Consider the following 22,615-nt stretch of genomic DNA (forward strand, 5'->3'; position numbering starts at 1 on the left):
CACTTGATGGACATGGCTGGATGGTGTGCATTTCATTGATGAGTTTTAGAGCCTGGGCTCGTGATCTCCTTTACTGATCGACGCGTCACTCTACAGCTATCCCAAAGATATGCAAGCCAGTTTCAAATAGCCTGCCTTTGCATCCACGTTCATCTCCAGCCCAGGAGTCACTATACCCTCCTGGCTCCCTTGGGAATTGGGCTTTTACCACCCAGGCTGAAGGTAAATATAAGTAATATGCTTCTTTTTCAAACTAAGTGACTATTTACTGACACCTAGAAATTGCATGCATACACACATATGTTTTAACCCCTTAACTATGGCACTCAGAATATTAAACAAATTATATGCCAAACCAGTTCTATTGTTTGTATGGATTTGTTTTATTTTAATTGCAATGTTAAAAAATCTATATATATTGATTATTCCACTCTACAGTAAATGCCATCAATAGACTACAGTAAAAAAAAATAATAATAATAACATAAGGAATTATTTTGGTTATGTTTTAGCCATTTTTGATTTTCAAAATGTTGCTCAATTGACAAAAAAAAATTGTATAGCAAGTAAAATCACATTAATTACAAAAAAAGATATATAATTCACTGATTGTTAAAAAAATGATTTGTGATGTTATGTGGGATTTATAATTTAAAATGTACATTTAACACAACCTTACTATTGCTTTAGCTTTAAATTGTGGTGCAACATACTTCTAGAATGAGCTACGTATTTATGAAACACAAAGGAAACTGCAACAAAATGATGGCTGGGTGTTTTAACAACAACTAAATTAAAAAGTAACTAATATTTTTAAACAATCTTTTGTAAATTAAAACACTAAGAGCACAATTCCATTGATCTTGGCAATGAAGATCTAAATACAACTGTTGTTTAATTTTTTTTATTTAGGACCCTTCCTGAGACTCACGTGTACTGTTATGTTTATAATCTGGTAATTATCCTATTTTAATATTTAAAAAGAGATAATAAACCATTTAAATCTTGCCAGTGTTTAGATTAATGCAGTCTATTGCTTTATATCTCCTGTTTTTAAACACATCCTTTTGAATGGCTTTCATCCTTTGGAGTCCACACCGTAAGAGCTATTTATAACCAGACCTTATGGTATGGTAATCTCATGGTCATTTAATAGAGTGAGTTATTTCTTATTTTTTGCTAGGATAGGTTTCAGACCTACAATCCACACTTGCAACAGGGATAAATGCCATTGAAAAGCCTTTACAGATATCTCAGTCATGCAGGTAAATCAAACAAAGTTACAGGAGTAAGGTGTTGAGAAGCTTTCAGAAGATTGTGTGTTATCTCTTCTCCTCGCCGCTATTCACCCAACCCGTGTCTCATACGTCCATCTTTGACGGTAGCTCAAAGAAAAAGCAGAGAAATGTGATCCATATGGTGACAGTATAAAGTCCACCTCAAATCTGAGCTACCACTAAAATCACCCCTGCTCTTCCAACACCTACAGCACGCGCCATATTCCTTAGAGAAGAAGTAGCGAGTCGACAGACATTAAAGATCAGAAACAGTTTAGCCTTCTTTCTGGAGGACCAAATTGAAGGGGTATGTTATTCTTCAATTAAAATGCATACTTTTGGATGTCTTTTTGATAAGGCATTAAAATGTTATACAAAGTTAAAAAAATAAAAAAATAAAAAATAACTACGCCTTTTCTTTAAATTAAATCTAATCTATTCTTAATTTAAAGATATAACTTTTTCACCTAATCCCACAAAACACAATGGTGTACTCTGGTTTAGAAATATTACACAGTATTAATGCAATACATGCTTAACTACATGGAATATTGTATGTGTTATTATTCTGTAAATATGTTTTTTTGCATAACATAGTAATTCTGCATATGCTAAATTATAATTTGTGACTTTCATTTTGTTAAAATATGAACTGGTCATGCTTTTATTTTGTAAAGAGGCGCTTTCCAAAATTATTCTCAGCTTTTTTGTTTTTTACAAAGTTCAAAATGTTAACCAACAAAAAATGGGTAAAAGTTAACTTTTTTATGTATAATTTTGTGGCTAAAAGTTCAGTTTTTGATATGTATGTTTAATGATTACAATTCTATGGTTGGATCTCATTATAACCAGCACATTTACAACCATGTATTAAACTGCAAATATTACAGTTGTTTGCCAGTACTCTATTGAATAAGTCTATGTCAATATTTTCAGTAAATATTTCATTTTATTTGCTTTTCCTTGACAGATAAAGTTATTTGCAATGAAAATCCTGAGTCATGTGGTCATCCTGCTTCTGCTGGGGGAAGCAGTCTCCCAGAACAAGCGCAATTCAAAGTCCAACAGCAAGGTACCAAATCAGGGCAAGAAAACAATGAGCCCTGCTGGTGAGCCTGGACCTGCGGCATCCAATGATGACACCTTCCCTGTTGAATCCTCATCAGTGGAAGACAGTAAGGACCCCATGGTCTACCAGTTAACAAATTCGAATGACGACATGAAACTCTATTACCTGAAGAACACTCAAGTAACCTGCAATGATGGAACAACAGCCGGGTAAGAGAGCAGAAGCATCTCACACAAAAAGATTTAATTTGAGAAACAACATGAAGCACTAATCCTGAACCAGCATCACCTGTCCTTATTTCTCATTGTTTAACCAGCTAATCTGAGTATTCTGTAATACTGGTAGGTAGAGGGTTGTTATGGTGAAGAAGCATGTGGTAAAATTATCCTTTTTTTCTGAGTACCATGTAGTTACCATGTTATTGTCTTTCTTATCACAGGTTTTACCTCAGGGAGCAGAAAGGTAGCAGACGATGGCAGATATTTTTAGAAGGTACTATTCATCATTAAATTGTACACTGATGTGCCTTAAAACAATGGCTCTATCAATGTTAATTGTTGTTATCCTCATTACACTTCAAGATATTGTAAAATCACATCACAGTGACTCCTTCAGGGGATGTTAGCCACAAGTAACTTCTGTGGCAACCAGTGCTCGACACAGCCTAAAACTTTCCAACCGTTTAAAGTAAAAACATTTCTATAAATTAAGCTTTATCCTCCCCATTGGAGAAAAAACACTGTAGTGCTAAGGTGAAACTTGTACCAAGAGGCCAGTGCTGTAGTCTGAATACCACATATGATATTACCACATACTTAGAAGCCTTGAGTATGAGGTTAATTGAACCCCCACCCACCCACTCACGGGTAGTAATCGAGTGCTAATATTGGTATGTTTTATTTTTAGGTGGTTGGTGCTGCTATAACAAGGAGACCTGCGATTCCAGATACAAAAATATCCGGCGTCTCATGAGCTCATCAGAATGGCCACAAACCCGGAAAGGTACAGCCGTTTTCTATATGGTCTTCTGTCAAGCAACTGCCCAGAACACAAACAAATCCCCCAAACACAGTAATAGTTGTATTCTATCAAAACCCTGCTGCCACTCACTGTCAAGAGGGCAAACTTAGATCTTAGTGGGCTATCTTGTACAAACATTAATATTCCAGCTTTTCCTCTAAGATTTGTTTTGATTCTGCAGGAAGTGGAATTCTTTCAGCGCAGTCTGAAGAAAACCCCCATTGGTGGAATGCCAACACAGTGTAAGAACTCATCTACAACATGGCATGCTTAATACCCCTCTATCACGTTGTGCTAGGTTTGTACCTGTACCTCTATGAGTACAAACAAGCCTGTAATCGTAAAATATACCTTGGTGAGTGATCTTGACTGACTCACTGACACAAATTGAGTTGTTCTCCAAATAGATTGACAGCAGTCTAAACATTTGAACTGTATTCATATTGTGAAAAGAATCAGCCAAGGAACGCGAAGGGGGTGTGCTAATGTTACAATCCTAAACTTCCCCATGTAAAACTGTTTACCTTCAGATTTATTCCATACTGTTCAAGCGATGTGTGGAGTGGAACTTTGTCCAAGTCTCGCCAAGGAAAGGAAACAGGTAGGCTCTTATCATTCCTAGAATTTACCAAACCATGTCAGTGCATTAGTGTTATTACACTTCATTGTTCTTACATTTATTTTTAGTTCTGTACTACCAGATTGTATACAGTAGAAAGTTGTATGGATGATAAGTTTTAAACATGTGAAGAAATTCATATGTTTTCTATGTTTTAGCTGAATATGCCTTTATGGGATCCTTGATCATCCGGGAGGTGATTAAAGATCTAGTTCCCAAGGGTATTAAACAAGCCAAGGTGGTCATGCTGTCCGGAGCAAGGTAAGCATCCGAATCAGGAAGAGCTAGACACAGCAATGATGTAATGCTATATGTGGGTAAGCCTTGGCAATTGCTCTGTCCCTGACACAATACCAAACTAATCCTATCAACAACATTGTTTTATACTATTTTTGGTACATCTTGTTGGTCTGCCAAAACAGCTCACAATCTACATTACGATCTAAACATGAATATTGTTGTCAAACTGGTAAACAGCTTCCCATTACAAATTTAATTGAGGGATGCTTTATACTTTTAATCATAAGATTTAAAACTTGGTTAGAAACCAAAATAGCTTAAATAGAAAAGTCAGAATCTTAATATAACCCAATAGATGACAATCAGCTGTTGTGCAGAATTAGAACTGCAAACTATTTCTGCTAACTGTGGTACACTGACTGGCACATACAAATCTTTCTCACAGTGCTGGAGGTACAGGAGTTCTGCTGAACATTGAGAAAGTTTCGAGTCTCATGGAGCAGTTTGGGGCAGACGCACAGGTCCGGGGATTGGTGGATTCTGGGTGGTTCTTAGAGAGTAAACAGCAACGAACCACTGAGTGTTCTGATACTGCCTCTTGCACTCCTGCAGATACCATTAAAAAAGGACTCAGGTAAAGACAAACTGCATGACTCACATATCCGTGTTTTGAAACATTTCATTTATTGTATTGACTTTGAATAAAACTAGATATCAGTTTTTTTTGGATCAAGTTTATAGTGACTGTAACATTTTTACCTAATGTTGGTGAAATCTTTCCTTTAAAATTATGTCAATAATTTCGAGGGCTCAGAACCAGAGGGGCATAAGTGACATTTTTGTCAAAATGGCATATTATATATCAAATTAAAGCTCTTCATGAGATCTATCTAGTGCCAAAAGGACCTCACTGAAATCACAAACTGCATTGAATAAAGTGAGAAAGACACAACTGCAAAATCTAGGTAAACTTAGTACCAGGAGGTTGTAACTAGCACACTTACACCCTCCTGGCACTGATTGTTGCATTGTGGGATGGCTGAGTGACAGCAGATGAGTCAAAATGCTGAAAAAAGCTGTACAATAAAGCTTTGTGTAAAACAATATCTAACTTTTGTGGATATTTTACTCAGTTATATTGAGGATTCAAGCAATGAATTCACTACAGAATAAGAACCAGACCATGTCAATAGTAGAAAATCTTGTAATTATATTTTACAGTAGTATTTTTTAAGCAACATTTCTGATTAAAAAATATGTTAAACTCTTTAATTTTCTTCAAAAGTATATTGATACTGTGCATGTACTGATAAATGGCAATTGTGAAAATGTCACTTACGCCCCTCTGGTTCTAAGCCCTCGATTGTATCTCTGCTGATTGGGATTTAGGCATGAACAATTGCCTTTGCAGCACACCGATACAGAACCAGTTTCCTCAGATCTTTGTACTCTCAGTAACTTGGTTAACCTTTCAGATTATGGAATGGTATCATCCCAGAGAAGTGCCGACAGCAATTCAAACGAGGGGAAGAGTGGCAGTGTTTTTTTGGACACAAGCTGTATTCCTCTTTAACATGTAAGTTATAGGCTATCATGAACACGATAACTGTATTTGCTAACTATGTCACACCAGGGCACAAAGCAACAATAGACAATGAAGTTCATGTATATATGAAAATAAGCACTCAATGAATATGCTAATACAGTGAGGTCTGCAAGAAATGTTTTCTGCCAGCCCACATGAAGTTAAGAAAGGGTTGATTTGAGTTGATTTAAGTTTGCTTCTGCCTACAGCCCCTGTGTTCGTTGTTCAGTGGCTTTTTGATGAGGAGCAATTGAGGGTTGAAAACATTCAGCTTGGAAGCCACTCCCTAACTGAACATCAGTGGACCTACATCCAGAATCTAGGCAGGGAACTGAAAAACTCATTCCAAGATGTTATGTAAGTACTTCATTCTGCACCTCACTGCTGTTAAAGCAAAGAATGGTGTCTGGTAGTGTTTCAGAACCTTCTGGTGCAGCGGTTGAACAATCAGGTACAATTTATAGACAATACAAAATCTTTTTCAGTTTTTATGTTACATTATTGGTATAGAATATCTTTTTAGCAGTAGTAGCTGATGGGGGCGTGTTTATGTTTTTAGGGCGGTCTTTGCTCCAGCGTGCCTGTCTCACACATTGATTACTAAAAGGTAAGGCACCCTGTGGTTCTCCGCTTTACAGCCTGGATGATTAATGAAAGCCTCTTCATCTTTTCAGTGTGAGGTCATGTAACTGTTTCAGTGCAGCCATTTATCTTACAACATTCTGTCTGTCAAAACATGTATGTGATACACACTTAATATTTTTCAGGCACTACCAAGCATACACCATGTACTGTACATATTATTGTGATGTGTTCAAGGCACTCAAGACAGATAAATGAGGCTGTTTTCCTATACTTTAAACTGCACTTTTGATAATTTTAATCACAAAGAAGTCCCTTTACACAGCCTGTTACAAAATAATTATGTTTTAAGTAGATGTAGGGGTCTATTCAATCTACTGTTTAAATAATTAAAACAGGGCCCATTGTGTACCAAGGTTATAAAATCAAACATCTAACAGTGCATACGAGTCTCTTTCATATATTCCTGTGTGTAAACTGTGTACAACATCGATGAGGGTCCTATTCATTTTAATTACTTTTACAATCATTGTATTTAGATTTTGCAATGTTAAAATAAATTGAAGGGAGCCCATTGTTAGATAATGCTGTAGCTGGCAAATTAGGCTGGCAAATACTATCTCACCAAGTGTTTTTTATCAAAGGTTTTCATATAGAGATGTTTTATAGCCATTTATGAAACTATAAATTGTGTTTTCCAAATGCTTTCCTTTTCAGTAATTGGTTGGAGTTTAAGGTGAAGGGGACTTCTCTCTCCAGAGCACTGCAGTGCTGGGACAAAAGCCTTGAAGACACCAGCAAGAGCAGCAAGACATCTGTCAAGGGCTGCCCCTTCCATCTGATTGATAACTGCCAGTGGCCCCAGTGTAACCCCACCTGCCCTGCCCTGGTTGACCACACCACGGGACAGGAGGTCAGCCTGCTACAAGTTCTGTTGGGAATGGGTCTTGATCTACAGAAGGTAGCACAGGAGTTGAAAATGGAAGTCAGTGACCTGCTGGGGATGATCAGTAACGGGGGCTAAGAAAGAATAGGAAGCACCACTAAATTCAATGTTATTGCAGTGGAACGTAAATAATCTAAACTGTAGGTTAGGTGGGGTGACCTTTGGGGACACTGAATTAGCAAAGCACGTAAAACATTTAGGCCTATAAGACAATCACTTCCATTCCTAGTTCCTCCTCATTGACACTCTGCCCTCATTGTAAGGCTATGAGGAATTTTCAGCTCAATGAAAAAATATTCATTATATTGCTCTGTGTAGGTCCTGTTATAGTTTTCTAAAGTGGGTGGGCTGTTGCCATCTTTCCCCGTCACTTTTACATTTAGCTTACTCACTGCTGCTACTGATACTTATACAGTTTATTTATGTTAAGTGAACATAGCTCAGTGCTTGGGAGAGCATACTTTTTAGAAATGCTGACCACATTCACTAAGAATAGCTGGGGGCCATCAGTGGACCACTTTAGAAAAATACCCATAGCTTTATGTTTGAAACATGGACAGTGGATTTGCCATTGACACTTTGGCAGCGTGCCAAAAATATCAAACTAGTAAGTCTTCACTATGGGAATATGAGGGAATACAAGTTACTGTACACTGGTTAACCCTTTTATGACTACCAAGAGCAAGTAAAAAAAGGAATAAAGCTACATAACCAAATTGCCTCAATCAATAGGCTGTCTGCCCTGTGTTGGGATGTTACAGTACACAAGACAGATAAATGTCAATGAGATGACACTAAATGTGCTGTATTAAAACCTGACAGCATCCCTTATGGACAGATGTTGGAGAATAACAGCTATAACCTATGAATATATTCTTCTATTACAACGGTATGTTAACTTATCTTATGAACTGTTATTATTTTGTATATTAATAGTAGTGCTGATATAGTGTTTGTTAATGTACACTAGCTGCCTTATATACAGTATGTACTAATTAATAACCTTATAATGTTCACTGATGGGATAAATGTACAGTCTCTACCATTGTCTGTTGCTGTAGGCATTCTGCCACGGCACCTGTTGTCAAACTGACTTATAGTTTAAAACTATTTATTGAATTAACTGCTGCTCCTGCTGCTATAATAGAATATAATGATAACAGTGCAGTATAACACTTTTTTTTCATAATCTGATTCATCTGGTTGTGAAATACTGAAATGTTATAAGCACGTCCCGGATAATTATCCCCTGGCAGATTTAGCATACCTGGACCTCAAATTGAAACCAGCTGTAATCTTTTGTGTTTTATTTTAATGAGGTTTTACTAATTTGCTGTGTTGTATGTCATTCTCCTAACCCAGCTGCTCCTGGTGAAGACAAGTATTGATTCCTGAATAGTTATAAGGGACAGGGGGCATACTGGTGTTTTCTAACATGTGTTTATTTTTTCCTTTGTAAATATTTTTTTTTTTTAAATACACACAAATTCTTTATGATTCTGTTTGCTGACTAGCAGTTTTCTGCAAGGCACTATCAAAGGTAAATACATATGCATGGTAAATTGAGATTGAAGAATGTTCTACAGTCGTCATGGGTAGATTAAAGCACAAAGTTGAAGTAAGTCTTTTTTTCTAATATAATAAAAGAAACAGTAAACACATTCAGCCACCAATCTGTGTCAATCAGTCCAGAAAACAAGCACATGCTCAGACTCCACATGTTATCGTTAGTTGGAGGGCATTTATCGGTCTTATCTATTTGTACATGTATATCCATTTATATCAGCTGTCTTGTGGGCATATATGATGTTGTATTACAGTAATTAAATGTAAACAAATATACAATAAATATAAAGGTTGGAATGCAATTATGTATTCAGGTAAGTTCTTGAAGTTGAGCTCCCTTCCATTTGTTTAGTAACTTCGGAGGTGTTTTTCCTTCAGCATATTATCTCATTTCTTATGTAATTATTTACCAATCAACACTGGACCTGCCCAGCAAATTGCACAATGCAAAAATGTGTTATCAATAAAATGTAGCTATGTTCCATTATACCATTTTACAATACAGTAAAAGCATAGCAAAGTATAATAAAGCATAGTGAAACATGTATTGTAAGAGGCGGGTCTAGTGTTAATGAAATTTAACTTTTAGTTGTTCTACACACACACACACACACACACACACACACACACACACACACACACACACAAATATAAATTCTAAGTTGTAGTTGTAGAAATTATATTTTATATAAGTGTGTGTGTTGGAAAGGTAACCAGACAAACAAGTAGCTTATGCGCGGCGTAATTCAGAATGCGCACGACAACACGTTAATTAATTTATCTTGTTAAATGTTTTTATCTTCATGGTAACGCATGAGCTCTCCTCAAGATATTAAGAGTCGTTGTTTTCCTACTTAGTAAGCAGACAGGGACATTTAAATATCCCCGAGTAATCTGCATTGATATTTTTTTTTTCCTAAATCAGAAAAGCATAGCAACGCATTTCCTGAAAAGTACGGCAAACGGGTCGTGAGGAAAACTGTCATGATTTGTGCATGTAAACGCCGTCATTGTCAAGACCAGGCAGTTATGGTAAAGCATATTAAAAACATTGAAAACCATACTAAACTATCGGAAATGCATACGGAAAAGCATGGGCAATCTTGAAAATGACCGTGTAAATGTACCGTGGTAAAAACGTTTATAAGGGTTATCACCCCACATATAACTGTAAACGGTTTGAAATGTAAGACTCACCGACAACTTCATCCAGCCGTTTCATTATAAACATAAACTTTTTTTTTTTTTTTTAATTCAGAAACTAAACGCAGCTCGTGTAAAGTTTGTGACAGTGAACCAAAAAACAAAACTATATATATATATATATATATATATATATATATATATATATATATATATATATATATATATATACACAGCTCGTGAGCATAACTGTACAGTGCTGTCTGGGAATTCGTATCTTTCTCAGGTGGGTCAAAAATGGGAGCTAGCTTATGCACCCGAAGCAACTTCCTTCTGCAAGTAAAATTTCTTTCGGTTTTCAAGTCAAACGTTCATTATTATATGGTTTGCTGCACTTCTTATTTCTTCCACAAGAGGGTACTACCGTATGTAAAATGTTGAAAACCAAATCCTGCATGTCACATTTTTATTAACTTGCACAAATTGCACAAATTATTGTAGGCAGACAGAACGGCACTGAATCTGTGAGACAGACCCGGATTTACAGCGCTTACTTCGGCTTTATTATGCTTCCACTAGCTTTATTACACTTTGCTATGGTTTTACTATGGGAAACTTTTTAAGAGAACATAGCTACATTTATTGCAAGGTGTTTCAATTGTTTCAAAACTGACTTGCAATAGGGCGATGCATCTTTTTATTGTACATAACCAAATACATTCCAGGGATTTGAATGACAAATTAATCAGTCATTTAAAGGACAACCCAGTTAAGCAAAAGTGTGTTCTACAGATGGCAGACATTTCAAATGTCTTGTTTCAAATCAACTTTTCTGCACATAAGAAACTGCGAGATAAAATTTAGAATTAAAGACACCAATTACTGAATTAAAGAAGATGACCGGGAAGGCTCTAGGACCCTGGAGCTCTGACTACCTCTCTGTCCACAGACTGCTGCAACACAAATACATTTTCGCATGACCTAAAGTTGCTGTCATCCTAAGGAAACAGTTAGCAGAGATCCAGGAGGCAATCAGCCGCACACTATGTGGGGCCTTTTCATCTGGCTTTTCAGCTGCCGTTGTCATAGACCTCATTCACAGGCACAACGACAGCAAACCAAGGCCATTCAAATGTAATTGTTTATTATTTAGGCACTATATATGTTTTTTTTTGTATTATTTACACAGGGTCAATCCACTTCAACTAAAGTACAACAACAAACATTAGTCATGATTGACGATTTTCCAAACAATCCCTGACTGCAGCTAGATTGAGATAAACTATTGGAACCTATGTTTACATAAAGATAAATAAATGCATCTGAACCTACCTGACATATCACTTAGTGAAGTGGGCTGATCCAAAATAACAAAATACATTGATATCCCTCATAAAACCACAGTTAAAGTTCAGCCAGCTACATCTTATAGTATACATAGATAGATAGATAGATAGATAGATAGATAGATAGATAGATAGATAGATAGATAGATAGATAGACACTGTATGCCATTGCTACTTCCTTCTTAAAACCCTCAAATTATCTGCATTCTCAGAACATGGATTAGCTACATTACTAGAATCTACATAATCTCCCCCCATCCCCCCTATTTCCTGTTTTCTGACCACACTGTGCCAATTACCTTTCCGTTGAGTGATAACCCTTGACCCCACAGTGTGATTATTTGATTTTGGTTGGCTGGGAGACTGGTCCAGAGTTAGGCCCCCTACTAGCCCGCTGCTCCATGTCTCATTTGTGGTCTGGCTGGCAGGATTCTGCCTGACATCACCCTCCTGAGCTGACCCAGCCTGGCTGCATTCCTGCAGGATTGACGCATAACAATCTCCAGCTACTTCACCCAGCTGACCCTGAAGCATGGGGTCAGCCAGCAACCTCTCTTAAAACTGGACACCAAAAATACTAAGAGATTACCATCCTTTATAAATGATCAATCAGAATACGATGGATAGCTTTTTGCTCCTGTTTACATTTTTATATAGTTTTCAAACATTTAGTTTATGTTATGATATGTTGGTGGACTGTAATTATATTTGAATTCCAGACACTTATCAATCAAGTATTTTTTTGTATTGTTGTCAATACACAGCTGTCTACTGCACGTATTTCTGGATGGTAAATATTTTGATTTTAACATGAATATGGGATCTTACCAAATGTAACAAGATCACAGTAACATGATGTGCTGTGCATACATCTAAAAAATCAATAATTACATTTTTTAAAAATCAATGGAAATTAGCCCAGCTGTTTCAATGACCTACTGCCCATATGAAACAACACTTGCATTGTGTAAAAAAAAAAAAAAAAAAAAGGCACTGCCAGTGATCCTATTGTTAACTGCAACGCATACAAGTGCTATAGTTTACTGTATTATTTGTTGGGTTCCTGCCATTGCATTGCTCATTTCCTATTACTGGATAGGTATAAATAACACTTCCTTATTTCCTTCCAAAGTGTGATATATTTTCACTCTTGTCATTGTTTTACCGTGGCTTTGATGGTGAATCTGTATTTAATGTGTTGATGGTTGTGACTAATGTTGGTGTCTGTTTAGGTGCCTATCTTGCCTGAAGTTAGAATGTTTTTGTCCTGTTAAATGAGATTGTCTTAGTAGAGGAAAATGTTGGACTAAGAAGGGACAAGCCTTGATGTGCCGAACTATTCTCCGCCTCATTTCTTATCCTCTTATATACTACATGATCACTGCCATTGATGACTCCCAACCTCTTCTACCTGGACTCTTCCCTCATTCCCTTTTCTCCTCTTATTTCCCTCTCTTTTCTCTCTCCATTCCTCTTTCTCTTTCTGCATTTTTAAGAAAGAGTGTGTTCTGCAAAAACCAAACCCAGACAGAAAGCCAGTCAGACCCCACCATCAAGAGTTGAGTTGGGGTGTTGAAGAAGGATGGTGCAATGTGAAGAGCGTGCAGGAGTAAGGAGGTGGAAAGAGATATAGACATGCAGAGGCTGACAGAGGGAGGCAGGGAGAGACAGCCCATATCAACTGCAGTTTAACTTTAGTAAAAGTTTTTAAATAAACAAGTGTATTGATCAGAAACTGCCTCCAGCTTTCTAGGTTGGGAAAAAAGGGGTCTGTCTCTTTAAGCTGAGTGGGAGGGAGGGAGTTTGCCGGCACTAGAGACTCATAGGTTTTTTTTTTTTTTAACTGAAATTCTTCTGTTAGTCTGGTATTTCCTCTGAGCTCACACAGAAAGTAGCACGAAGCCCTGCCCTGCATTTTCCCCACAGAAGAGGAAGTTTCAAACTCTCAAAATAAAAAAGAGCAAAGGCGGAGGATAAAACTTTGGAAAGCATTATAAAACTTTATCTTGAGGAAGAAAAAGGAGAAGAAAAAGAGGCTTTACAGGAAACTTTTTTTGTGAAGCAGGACCCTTAGGGAGTATTCAGCAAAGGGATTTTGTTGGGAAAGAGCTGTGAGTCCCTCTCTTCCTTAGTCTTTGGTGACGCTGACTGAGAATGGGCTAGTCCTGCATTGCCTGTGTGTCTAGACTGGAATAGTGGATCGGCAGCAGGCAGCATCAACCAGGATGACAGTGTACATCCTAAACCTGCGCGTCTTCTGGCCTCTGGTCACCTGCCTCTGCACTGCCATGCTTTTCATCCACCAGACTCTACGCAGGGGCCAGGAATCAGGCCCAGACGGGTGCTCTGAAAAGGGCACTGGGACCATATCCCTTCTCAAATTTGCCCTGGCTTTTCTCCTCTGTTACTTCCTTATCAAGTACTGCTCGTCCCCTCAGGGGAGGGGGAGAGGAAGGGAGAGGGAGCGCCCAGAGATTCCCCACAGACAGGGCCCAACCAGGAGAGAGCTGCTGGAGAGCTACTACGAGAGGCAGGTTCGACTGTCTCCCCATGTTTTGGGCCACAGCAAAGCCCACGTGGCCAAGCTGGTGAGTGAGCTAGTGAGGGCCGGGAGGGCTGAGATACCTCCGGAATCCACACTGGCGTTCCGAGGAGACTTCGTTCAGATCGGCAGTGCCTATGAGGAACACAAAGTGAGCAGCCCTGACTGTTTTGATATTCTAGTGCCCCTGCGTCTACCTCGAGGCCTCAAACTGGATTCACGATGCAGCTCAATGGGAGAAGGAGGACTAGGAGGGGCGCCACCACTCTGCAGTCTGGAGACCCCCAGGAAATCAGAGTGGGCACGGAGACACCGGACCTTCGTGGAAAGCTTCTTAAGCGAGGAGGTGAGAGGAGATGCTTACCGGCTGTCCCCGGTGCCTGTCCTGCGCTGGTTTTACCCCACAGTGCAACGCTGCCTAGGCGCCATCCGCTACCCCTTCGAGCAGCGCTGCTACATCAGTCTGTCTCTCACCGAGGATCGCGTGCTCCTGCGCCTTAACCCACGCTCCGACTACGTCTGCTGCCACATCTCCATGGGCATCCGCCTCATCCCAGCCCTCCACCTCGGAGACGGAGCCTACCTGGTCGCCCAGCCCAAAACAGAGGCAGCAGGGGGGAAGCAGGAGGCCTTGTGGACGGTGTACTTCCCCAAGCAGGAACAGAAGCTCCTGGGTTGGCTTAAGGGCCGATTGCCAGCTAACTCATGCCACCTCAAATGCCTGCAGATCCTGAAGGCGGTGAGGGAGCTGAGTGGCCAGGTGTTGGACAGTAAAGGTGCAGGACAGTGGAGGGCAGTGCTCTCCTCCTACACCATCAAGACGGCTTGGCTCCGGCTCCTGCTTACTTCTGCGCCAGAATCCTGGGAAGACCGCCACCTTGTGGAGAGAATGGAGGACCTGCTACGCTGCCTACGCGACGCCCTGCACAGCCGACAGCTCAGCCACCTCTTCCTGGGAGGGGATCCCGGCCTGTTACCTGATTTCCTGTCCCTGCCTAAGCCCCTTAAGGACGCCCCTCTCTCTAACCTGATGGCAGGTTTCGACCCATCTTCTTTGGACCTTGTCTCGGCCCGACTCGTCTACTCCTGGACGCACCTGCACAGGCTTATCAGGCTGGGCAGGCCACAGCGGGACAGCGTGGGGAGGGGGGTGAGGTGTAAACATCTGGAGTCCGAATAACCTTTCAACCCTCTATCTCTTGAAAAAGAAGTTGTACCTTCCTTTGATCAGGTCAGATTGGCCAGTTTGTTTTTGGAAAGCATTTATATTTCTCAACCTGCACAAAAGTCTGGTAAAGTGTTATTTGCTTCTTAATTATTAATATTAAGTTGTTTGCAGCCTAAGCTCCTGGTACTGTATTTGATGGCCTGATCACCTGAAAAAAAACAGGACTCCATGCCCAGAATGTCAGTATAACCTTCATTTTATTCATTTTTATGAAAGAAAAGCACAATCTGGTATCACTTTACAAAAATCATGCAAATTACATCAGGCAAATATCACCTGCAGTGCCTGAGTACTAATACAGCTATGGCTTAAAGTTTAACATCACCTACAATTTTAGGATTGAGGCATAATAATAGTAAAAAAAAATACTATATGAACATAATTTAGATCTTTTATTTAACATTGTGTAATAAAATAAACTACAAAATTATATCGCAAAAGTCAACTGGTAGACTAATAGTAGTACAGTATTTCATTTTAGATTTCAAAATGTCAATTTTTTAAATTGTTGTCAGTTTTTCATTAAATATATGGAAAACTACAAAGCAGTATGTAATTCAATCTGTTAACGTAACATTATTCAGCAGGCTTCATTCGGCTTTATGAAGCAAAACGAGTTAATTCTATAGTGTGATGAAAAGCTTTTGACTGTAGCTGTACTGGTGTCTCTGAACTGTAGCACAGCAATAGGAGGGCATAAATCACCACTGGTAACACCCCATATATCATGGTTAAGCATAGGAAAGTGTAGCAACGTGCATAGTGACAGCATGGTAAAGATCAGACAAGTGTGACAGGTAAACTATTGTAAATGCTTATGGGATTATAAGCAAATTTACTGTAGTAGTTACCGTTCCTAGGAGTAGGGTAATACAGTACTGAATTCATAACTGGACTTAAAATGTATGTGCACACCTCATTTTTTGAGTGCAGGTTAACTTGCACGTGGCCTGGCCTGGATCGGGGGGAGATTACTTGTGGTTTAAAATGAGTGCATCGTCCTAAAGTAAAGATCTACCTGCTTAAGAGTTTAGGTTACTCCCAAAGCTCTACGTACAAACCTGCTTCTGCAAAGTGAACATATGATTTGAGTGTGTATGACATGATGAGATAACTTCTTCTTTTTATGTTTCCCTTATGAAAAACAAGGGCACTTTGTTAAACGGCAATAAAAAACTCAGCATAGTGTAGCTAAAATAAACAACGCAGCATAGATTGTGCTTTAGCCGAAAGACAAGTGAGTTAGAACTGACTGCTTTCACGCTCTCAAGCACAGGTAAAGATGCATACTTTTAGCACAGAGAATATTATTGCAATTGATTGGAAGACAGCAAAAAACCATATTGTTTGCACTTTCCCATTTCCCTCAAAGCTAAAGTATGATATTATTATTCTGCCCCTCGCTCCGTCATCACGTTTGGTGATACAAGAGCAGTCTTCGTGATTCTGCATCAGTCAACACAGGACTCCACCATTTCTTGTCACAGAGCATCACCTTCCACGTAAACCGGCCTGTAGGGATGGAATCTTCAAATTCAGTTACCATGGTGACAGTGTCTGCCATCTGAGGTCACAGTCTCCTTTTTAAAATGGATGATAAATTGATCGCCATGTCAGTCAACCAACGTCCAAAACAAATTTAAAAAAAAGAGCAGCACCTTTATTGGTATGCTAGTATTAAATATATATATATATATAAAACATGAAGAATACATAACTGTGCTAGCATTATTTTAATGGCATAATTATTTTTCAAACTGTATTGGACTTCAACATTTCCATTATGTATAACAGTAGCTCCCAACAGAATGAGTTTGCAGACTAGCACTGACTTTTTCCTTTTGGTTGGAGCAGTTCCCTGCTTGCAGCTTCAAGTAGCCCATTGTGTAGGTTATGAAGCGTGGCTGCAGTGGAATATCTGATACAAATTGTAAGGGAGCAGCTCCAATGGAGCCTCATTAACTGTTTCACTGCCAAATTGGGACTTTCAGACAAATACTGTTATTAGAAATCTTTAACTGTATTTTCCAAGAATGCAACAGTCTCTGTGAGCAGAGATGACAATCCATTTCATCAAGAAAAATGCTTCTGAATTTCATATGCATATAGATGGCACAAGCCAGTGCTGTTTGATGGCACTTCAATTGTATTGTAACTGGAGAATACATGACAACATATACCACAGTGCAGCTAAAATATAAGATCACTATTATAACATTGTCATTGTGCAGTTAAAGTGGAAGAAAATTAGTATACGTATACATTTACAGTCTCTAAAAAATCATTTAAATAACTATTATAAAAAGAATAATACGTTTTCTGCCTCATACAGAATGGTAGTTTAATGCCCATGACAAGATATACTCTGGGACAAAAGTGAAAAGTTAAGTTTGCAAAACTAAGGTGCTAAAATTGGGGGAGGACATAGGAAACCTTTTTCCCCCCAAAAAATCTGCAATATTTCACTTAAACCTTAAACTTCTTGAGGTTTGTGTAACCTTGCCAAAGTGTAATGGGACAATGTGCCTCTTGAAATGCACCCGGGTGTTACTGGTGTAGGGATATGATTTAACTCCTTACTGTTAAAGGAAAAGAGGAGCTGCCTGCTGTAGGAGTTTAAGAGCACTCCTTGGGGTCTGTTGTAATCATATAAGCAGCAGTGGTATTAATCCATCCGTTTGCCTACATTGCAAAAGACAAAGGTTCTCAGCATTTTCAATGGACTATCTTTATTCTATTTTCATTTTAAAAAAAGTGTGAGAAGTCAATTCTTACACTTTTTGGGTTCAAGATATGAAATGGCTGTTGATAAAAAATGAGTAGCTACTTAATATTGGTGTATTCGAGTTTATAAAGGAATGTGCAAGCTAAACTCCTTATGAAAATAGACATGTGGAGTTCTGACACATTTCCTAACTCTTTTAGAGAGTACTGTACAATACTGTAAGTGTCTGTCTCTCTCTAAGCGAGAGTGAGTCAGTAGGTCTGACACACAGACACAAGGTCTTTTATTTATTTAATAATTTATTTTCAACAAGGAATATTTGTGTGGGATGGCTCCACAGTGCAATAAGTACAGTATTAAGAATCAGGGGCAATCTCAGTAGGTAACATATTACCAAAGACAGCTAATTTACTGTGGAAAATGTCTAATGCAAAAGAAGCACAACATTGTATTGTAATACTCGTTATCCAAACATGAAAAATTATATTACAAAACAGAAAATGCATAATGGATCATTGAGGAAAACGAAATGTAGAGATCCTGAGGCAATTATCTTTTGATCTCAACAAAAAAAAAACCATATTCTTCTTTTTTTTTCTTTTCATGTCCTTATTGTAAGACAAATGATCCCTAATGAGAAGTAAAAGCAGTTGAAGTGGAGTGAAAGAGCAGCACCAGCAGCATTGCAGTGTAATTAGACTGCAGTTCACCTTGTGGCAAAGCATGTTTCTCAAACATTTATAGTATTTGGTCAGAAGGATGTTAGGATTTTTGTTATCATTAATATTGTTTCAAAGAGATTCACTCCTAGAAAAAAAGATCAGTCTATCGCTAGGGTAAATGTTTAAGTACTAGGGAATCTACTCAGATTGCATGTTAACAGTGGGTAGGTGAGTGATTCCCCAGTACTCTAAAACCATTGAAAACAATGCAGTTTTTCAAATGGGACCCATCAGCTGCTGTTCTCTGAGCTGCAGTAATTATCTAGACAGTATTGTTGCTCTTTTTTAACTTTATGCACTTGGATATTCATTACATTCTATGTTTATTTTAATAATTATTGTAAACTTTTTGCACTTTTTAATTTGTGTTGTTGTTGTAAGGAATACTGTACTGGATCATTGCACATTTAAAAAAATAAAAAAATACTTGTATTACTTTGTTATTCAACATTCAGTTTTCCGTGCCTGTGGAAAGTAAAGTACTGTAAAATACTGGAGAATCTGCTGCCACTATCCCTGGCAGAGTCTAGTAGGAATGCATTTTTACCTTTAAAAGGTTGTCTCCTCAATTATCTGCTCCACACACAACACTCCTGGTATTTATTTACTATGTCACTGCAAAGGAAACCTGTTTAATTGCTCAGGTGGGAAGTGTCTGCTTCCCTTTTTTGATCCATTGATAATCTATGATGTGGCTGCTTTGAAACTGAAGTCTAAACAAACACAGATCTCCTCAGTGCTGTAAAAACTCTGCTTTTGTCTCTGGATGGGTGCTCTGTGAGCGACCTGGAGCTGGGAGGGAGGAAGTGAGGGAGGGGCCCCCAGATCAAATACCCCAGGACTCCAACCTTTATTATACTTTGCACAACTTTTTTAAAATTAGGCATTGATTTCAATAATAAAGGTGTAACTTTGCACCATCCCAAGAGTGGCTTACAGCTCCCACTACCCTACAGTAGTCACTAACAATGAACTGCTTGGTCCTATGGACTAGGCACCTTCAACAGGACAAATCAGTATACATGTGCAGTATATTGTTACTGAGTTATATACCTTGTAAACTGAAATAACAATCTGAGACCTTGTGCCATATATTTGTAAAGCTTGGCACCAGTAAGTACAATGCATTCCTATACATTGATGAGAATGTTATGTTACAGTTTTTCCCCCAATCGCTTACATACATTTCTTGAAACATTGTGCTACTTTCTCAAAACAGTTAACACAACAAAATAACACATTTCATTTGCAAATTGCTCTCATGCTCTCAAAATATCAAATATATGTCACAAAGTGAAATAAGTACAAAACAATACAATTTGTCCTCTAATTGTCCTCCCTTTCTGACCTGCTCCATTTCTCACTAACAACTGCAAATTCACCTTTGGCCTCTTTCATTCATGATTAAGGTCTGGTGGGTGATTGAACAATTGAGCAATTTGCATTTGCACATGTGAGGTATAGATTAATGCAATTGGAATTGATTGCTTTCTGCTTTGATTTTGATTAACAAGACTCATTCAATTGCATTTTGTGTCAAATGTTGAGTATTTTCGTGTTTTGCAAAAACGTGTTTAAGATTTGCATTTTGTGTGAAAAGAACCATAAATGACTTATCGTAATGCAAAAAATAATGCAGTTCAGGTTGCGTAGGTTTTGGTATTGATGTCTTTGACCACAGTTTCATTAACATTGATTTAGCAATCGAGAAAAACTGTAATATGACCTTGATGGTAAGAGTGTGCATTTTAATTGAGTTATTCAGAATACTGCTTACGTGGGAAAAGACATCGGAACACTTCAGATAAAAAAAAATGATTGCAAACAACACAAATGCTGCCCTATTTATCAGAGCTTGCAAGAACCCACTTATTAGGTTCCAGAAGACACATCCCATTCTGTTTTGGAAGCCTGACATCAACATGTGACGTGTGAAGGACCTTATCACTGGCTGCTCCAACAAATATTCCAAATATTTCCTAATTGTATTGCCAGAGCTGTTGCAGCTGTAGGTGGCACAAGACCTTTGATTGGGTCCAGACCCTGGGATCATTACCATGGCATTCCAGTTAAGATTGAAATATTTTTATACCTACTGCACTTTTAACAAATGAGACATTTAGTTTGCTGGATATGATAAACTATATTAGTAGTCGTAGTCGTAGTTTAAAAATAACATGTATTTTTCGTTTTTTTATCCAAATTAACATTTTCTGGACATGTTGATTGAATATAGAGAAATTGCCAAAGTCTCTTGCAGGGGCTCTGAGATACTCTCCACTTCCTGTCCACAAACCTTCTGAAGGACGGCTCCTGAAGAACTGAAATGGTCATGAGGGGGAAGAGGGGGCTGCACAATTTATCCCCTGAGTCTCATTCTTGATCCTGGTGCTGGGTGGTTACTATGCGTTGCTGAAATGTAACGTTGTCTGAGGTCAAAATGTTATTAAGGCTTTGTGAATACAGGCCGAGCAACCCTTGTTTTCTGGGATGTGAATAATATTTCTGGACAGCGTACATGCCACTCAGTGGCAGAAGGCTGAAACTGCACCAGGGATGGTAAAGAGGAAATCAAATCAGATCCTATTTTTGCAGATTTAAATTGTTCAGGTTGTGTTATACAATCCACATTTTAATGAATGAACATATGATATTATTTGTTTATGCCCTTTAAAAAAACATGTCTAATGGAAATTAAACTCAATGCAAATGGTTGTATTTTCCATTTTCTTTTCAATAGTAGTATTAATCAGCTGGAATGGGTTTAATTGAGTTAGGTGTATCCTGGTTTTTCCTTGCAATCCATTCTGCATACATATACTTCACTACAGTTACAGTTTGCTAGGGGAATGCACATTTACGATTGTGCAGGTTTCTAGCTGCTCAAGCGAGTTGAAGAGCTGGATGGTTTAAAAGTTGGTTCAATAAAACATTTCTGATGTGTTGCTTTAAAACATTTTTTGCGTATTATAATCCAGATTATTCCCAAATATCGTTACATTAAATTAAAAAAAGTTATAGATTCACTAATAACATTTTCAACTGCGAAGTTTATTTACTGCAAATGAGAAAACATAATTGCAATGGCCATTGGATCCTGGGTATCTTCAATGCTTTTACTGGTGAAGCAGAGAACTGTCCTGCAGAGATGTGATTCCACCACCAGAGGGCACTGTGAACCTTCCAAAGACAGGAAACCTCTTGCAGCCAGTTGGCATATTGTAGTGAAACAGACAAGAGGCTCGTCAGAGACTCTTCTTACAAGGATTATAATAAGTAGATAATTACATTTTGATACACTTATTTGTCTACAGCGATTATGTGAGAATACCTTAGAACAATGAAGCACTTTTCATAAATCTGATTTCAGCACACCATATTTTGTATTCATCTGTTCAACTTTTTTTTTCTTAGAAACAAATGTAAAGGCAAATAACAATTAAACTAATCAATATTTGATCTTTTTGTGCGAATCATGCTGTTTATGTATTAGCTGGAGGTCTCCTTCTGGCTCTGGTCCATCGTGTATGACATGTCATAGCTGATTCAATATTTGGTGTTTATTTTCCCACGGGAACACTACACCCCATTGACAGCATTTTTCTATTCCAAGTCCTATAGGCAGAGACAGAGGTAATGCCTATAATACAGAGAGGGAGATAACAATAAACATATAAGGCCAGTTTGAATTATTCTGGAGAGATGTGCGGGTATTCCTCAGTGATGAATGCTTCTGATTCCTTTTGGGAACTTGGGGGTGGAAGATTTCTTCAGTGTACTTCAGAATGGCTCATCAAGCCATCACTTTCAAAACTGTTCTTTACAGTAATGCGCCGGTAATGTGTGGAGTCTTGGATACGAAAACACTTGTCAACTGAACGCCTGCTATCAGCTCTATAAAATCTTGACAAATGTAACTTGCAACAGGTAAGTGAAGCTTTTAATACATGCAATGCATACATATCCCTATACTGTAAATACTATATAGTGTATGCAGACACTGTG

The 22,615-nt window shown here is 38.3% G+C and overlaps 2 protein-coding genes across 3 annotated transcripts; both read left to right on the plus strand.

Annotated features, from left to right (window-relative positions):
- On the plus strand, nucleotides 1-9,188 carry notum2 (notum pectinacetylesterase 2). Of its 2 annotated transcripts, none has more exons than XM_034030050.2 (12): nucleotides 1-222; nucleotides 2,248-2,555; nucleotides 2,786-2,838; nucleotides 3,253-3,348; nucleotides 3,548-3,608; nucleotides 3,897-3,967; nucleotides 4,144-4,246; nucleotides 4,671-4,859; nucleotides 5,701-5,801; nucleotides 6,020-6,167; nucleotides 6,370-6,417; nucleotides 7,110-9,188. In XM_034030050.2, the coding sequence occupies exons 2-12, from the start codon at nucleotides 2,263-2,265 to the stop codon at nucleotides 7,414-7,416; spliced, it is 1,470 nt and encodes a 489-aa protein (XP_033885941.2). In that variant the 5' UTR covers nucleotides 1-222; nucleotides 2,248-2,262; the 3' UTR covers nucleotides 7,417-9,188. The 2 variants fall into 2 exon arrangements, with proteins under 2 accessions (XP_033885941.2, XP_058891576.1); XM_059035593.1 differs by lacking the exon at nucleotides 1-222 and adding an exon at nucleotides 926-955.
- Nucleotides 9,189-13,271: 4,083 nt separating this feature from the next.
- LOC117418602 (inositol 1,4,5-trisphosphate receptor-interacting protein-like 2) lies at nucleotides 13,272-19,058 on the plus strand. Its single transcript, XM_034031791.3, has one exon. The coding sequence runs from the start codon at nucleotides 13,619-13,621 to the stop codon at nucleotides 15,113-15,115; it is 1,497 nt and encodes a 498-aa protein (XP_033887682.2). The 5' UTR covers nucleotides 13,272-13,618; the 3' UTR covers nucleotides 15,116-19,058.
- The last annotated feature ends 3,557 nt before the right edge of the window (nucleotides 19,059-22,615 follow it).

Source organism: Acipenser ruthenus, chromosome 13, assembly GCF_902713425.1.
Source record: "Acipenser ruthenus chromosome 13, fAciRut3.2 maternal haplotype, whole genome shotgun sequence".
Taxonomy (NCBI): domain Eukaryota; kingdom Metazoa; phylum Chordata; class Actinopteri; order Acipenseriformes; family Acipenseridae; genus Acipenser; species Acipenser ruthenus.

Excerpts from the sequence above, each read along its gene's own strand:
- notum2 (XM_034030050.2), top strand. The coding sequence starts at position 2,263 with ATGAAAATCCTGAGTCATGTGGTCATCCTGCTTCTGCTGGGGGAAGCA. Across the intron at positions 3,609-3,896 it reads TGGTGGAATGCCAACACAGT|ATTTATTCCATACTGTTCAA; the intron begins GTAAGAACTCAT and ends GTTTACCTTCAG. Across the intron at positions 6,418-7,109 it reads CACACATTGATTACTAAAAG|TAATTGGTTGGAGTTTAAGG; the intron begins GTAAGGCACCCT and ends TTTCCTTTTCAG.
- LOC117418602 (XM_034031791.3), top strand. The coding sequence starts at position 13,619 with ATGACAGTGTACATCCTAAACCTGCGCGTCTTCTGGCCTCTGGTCACC.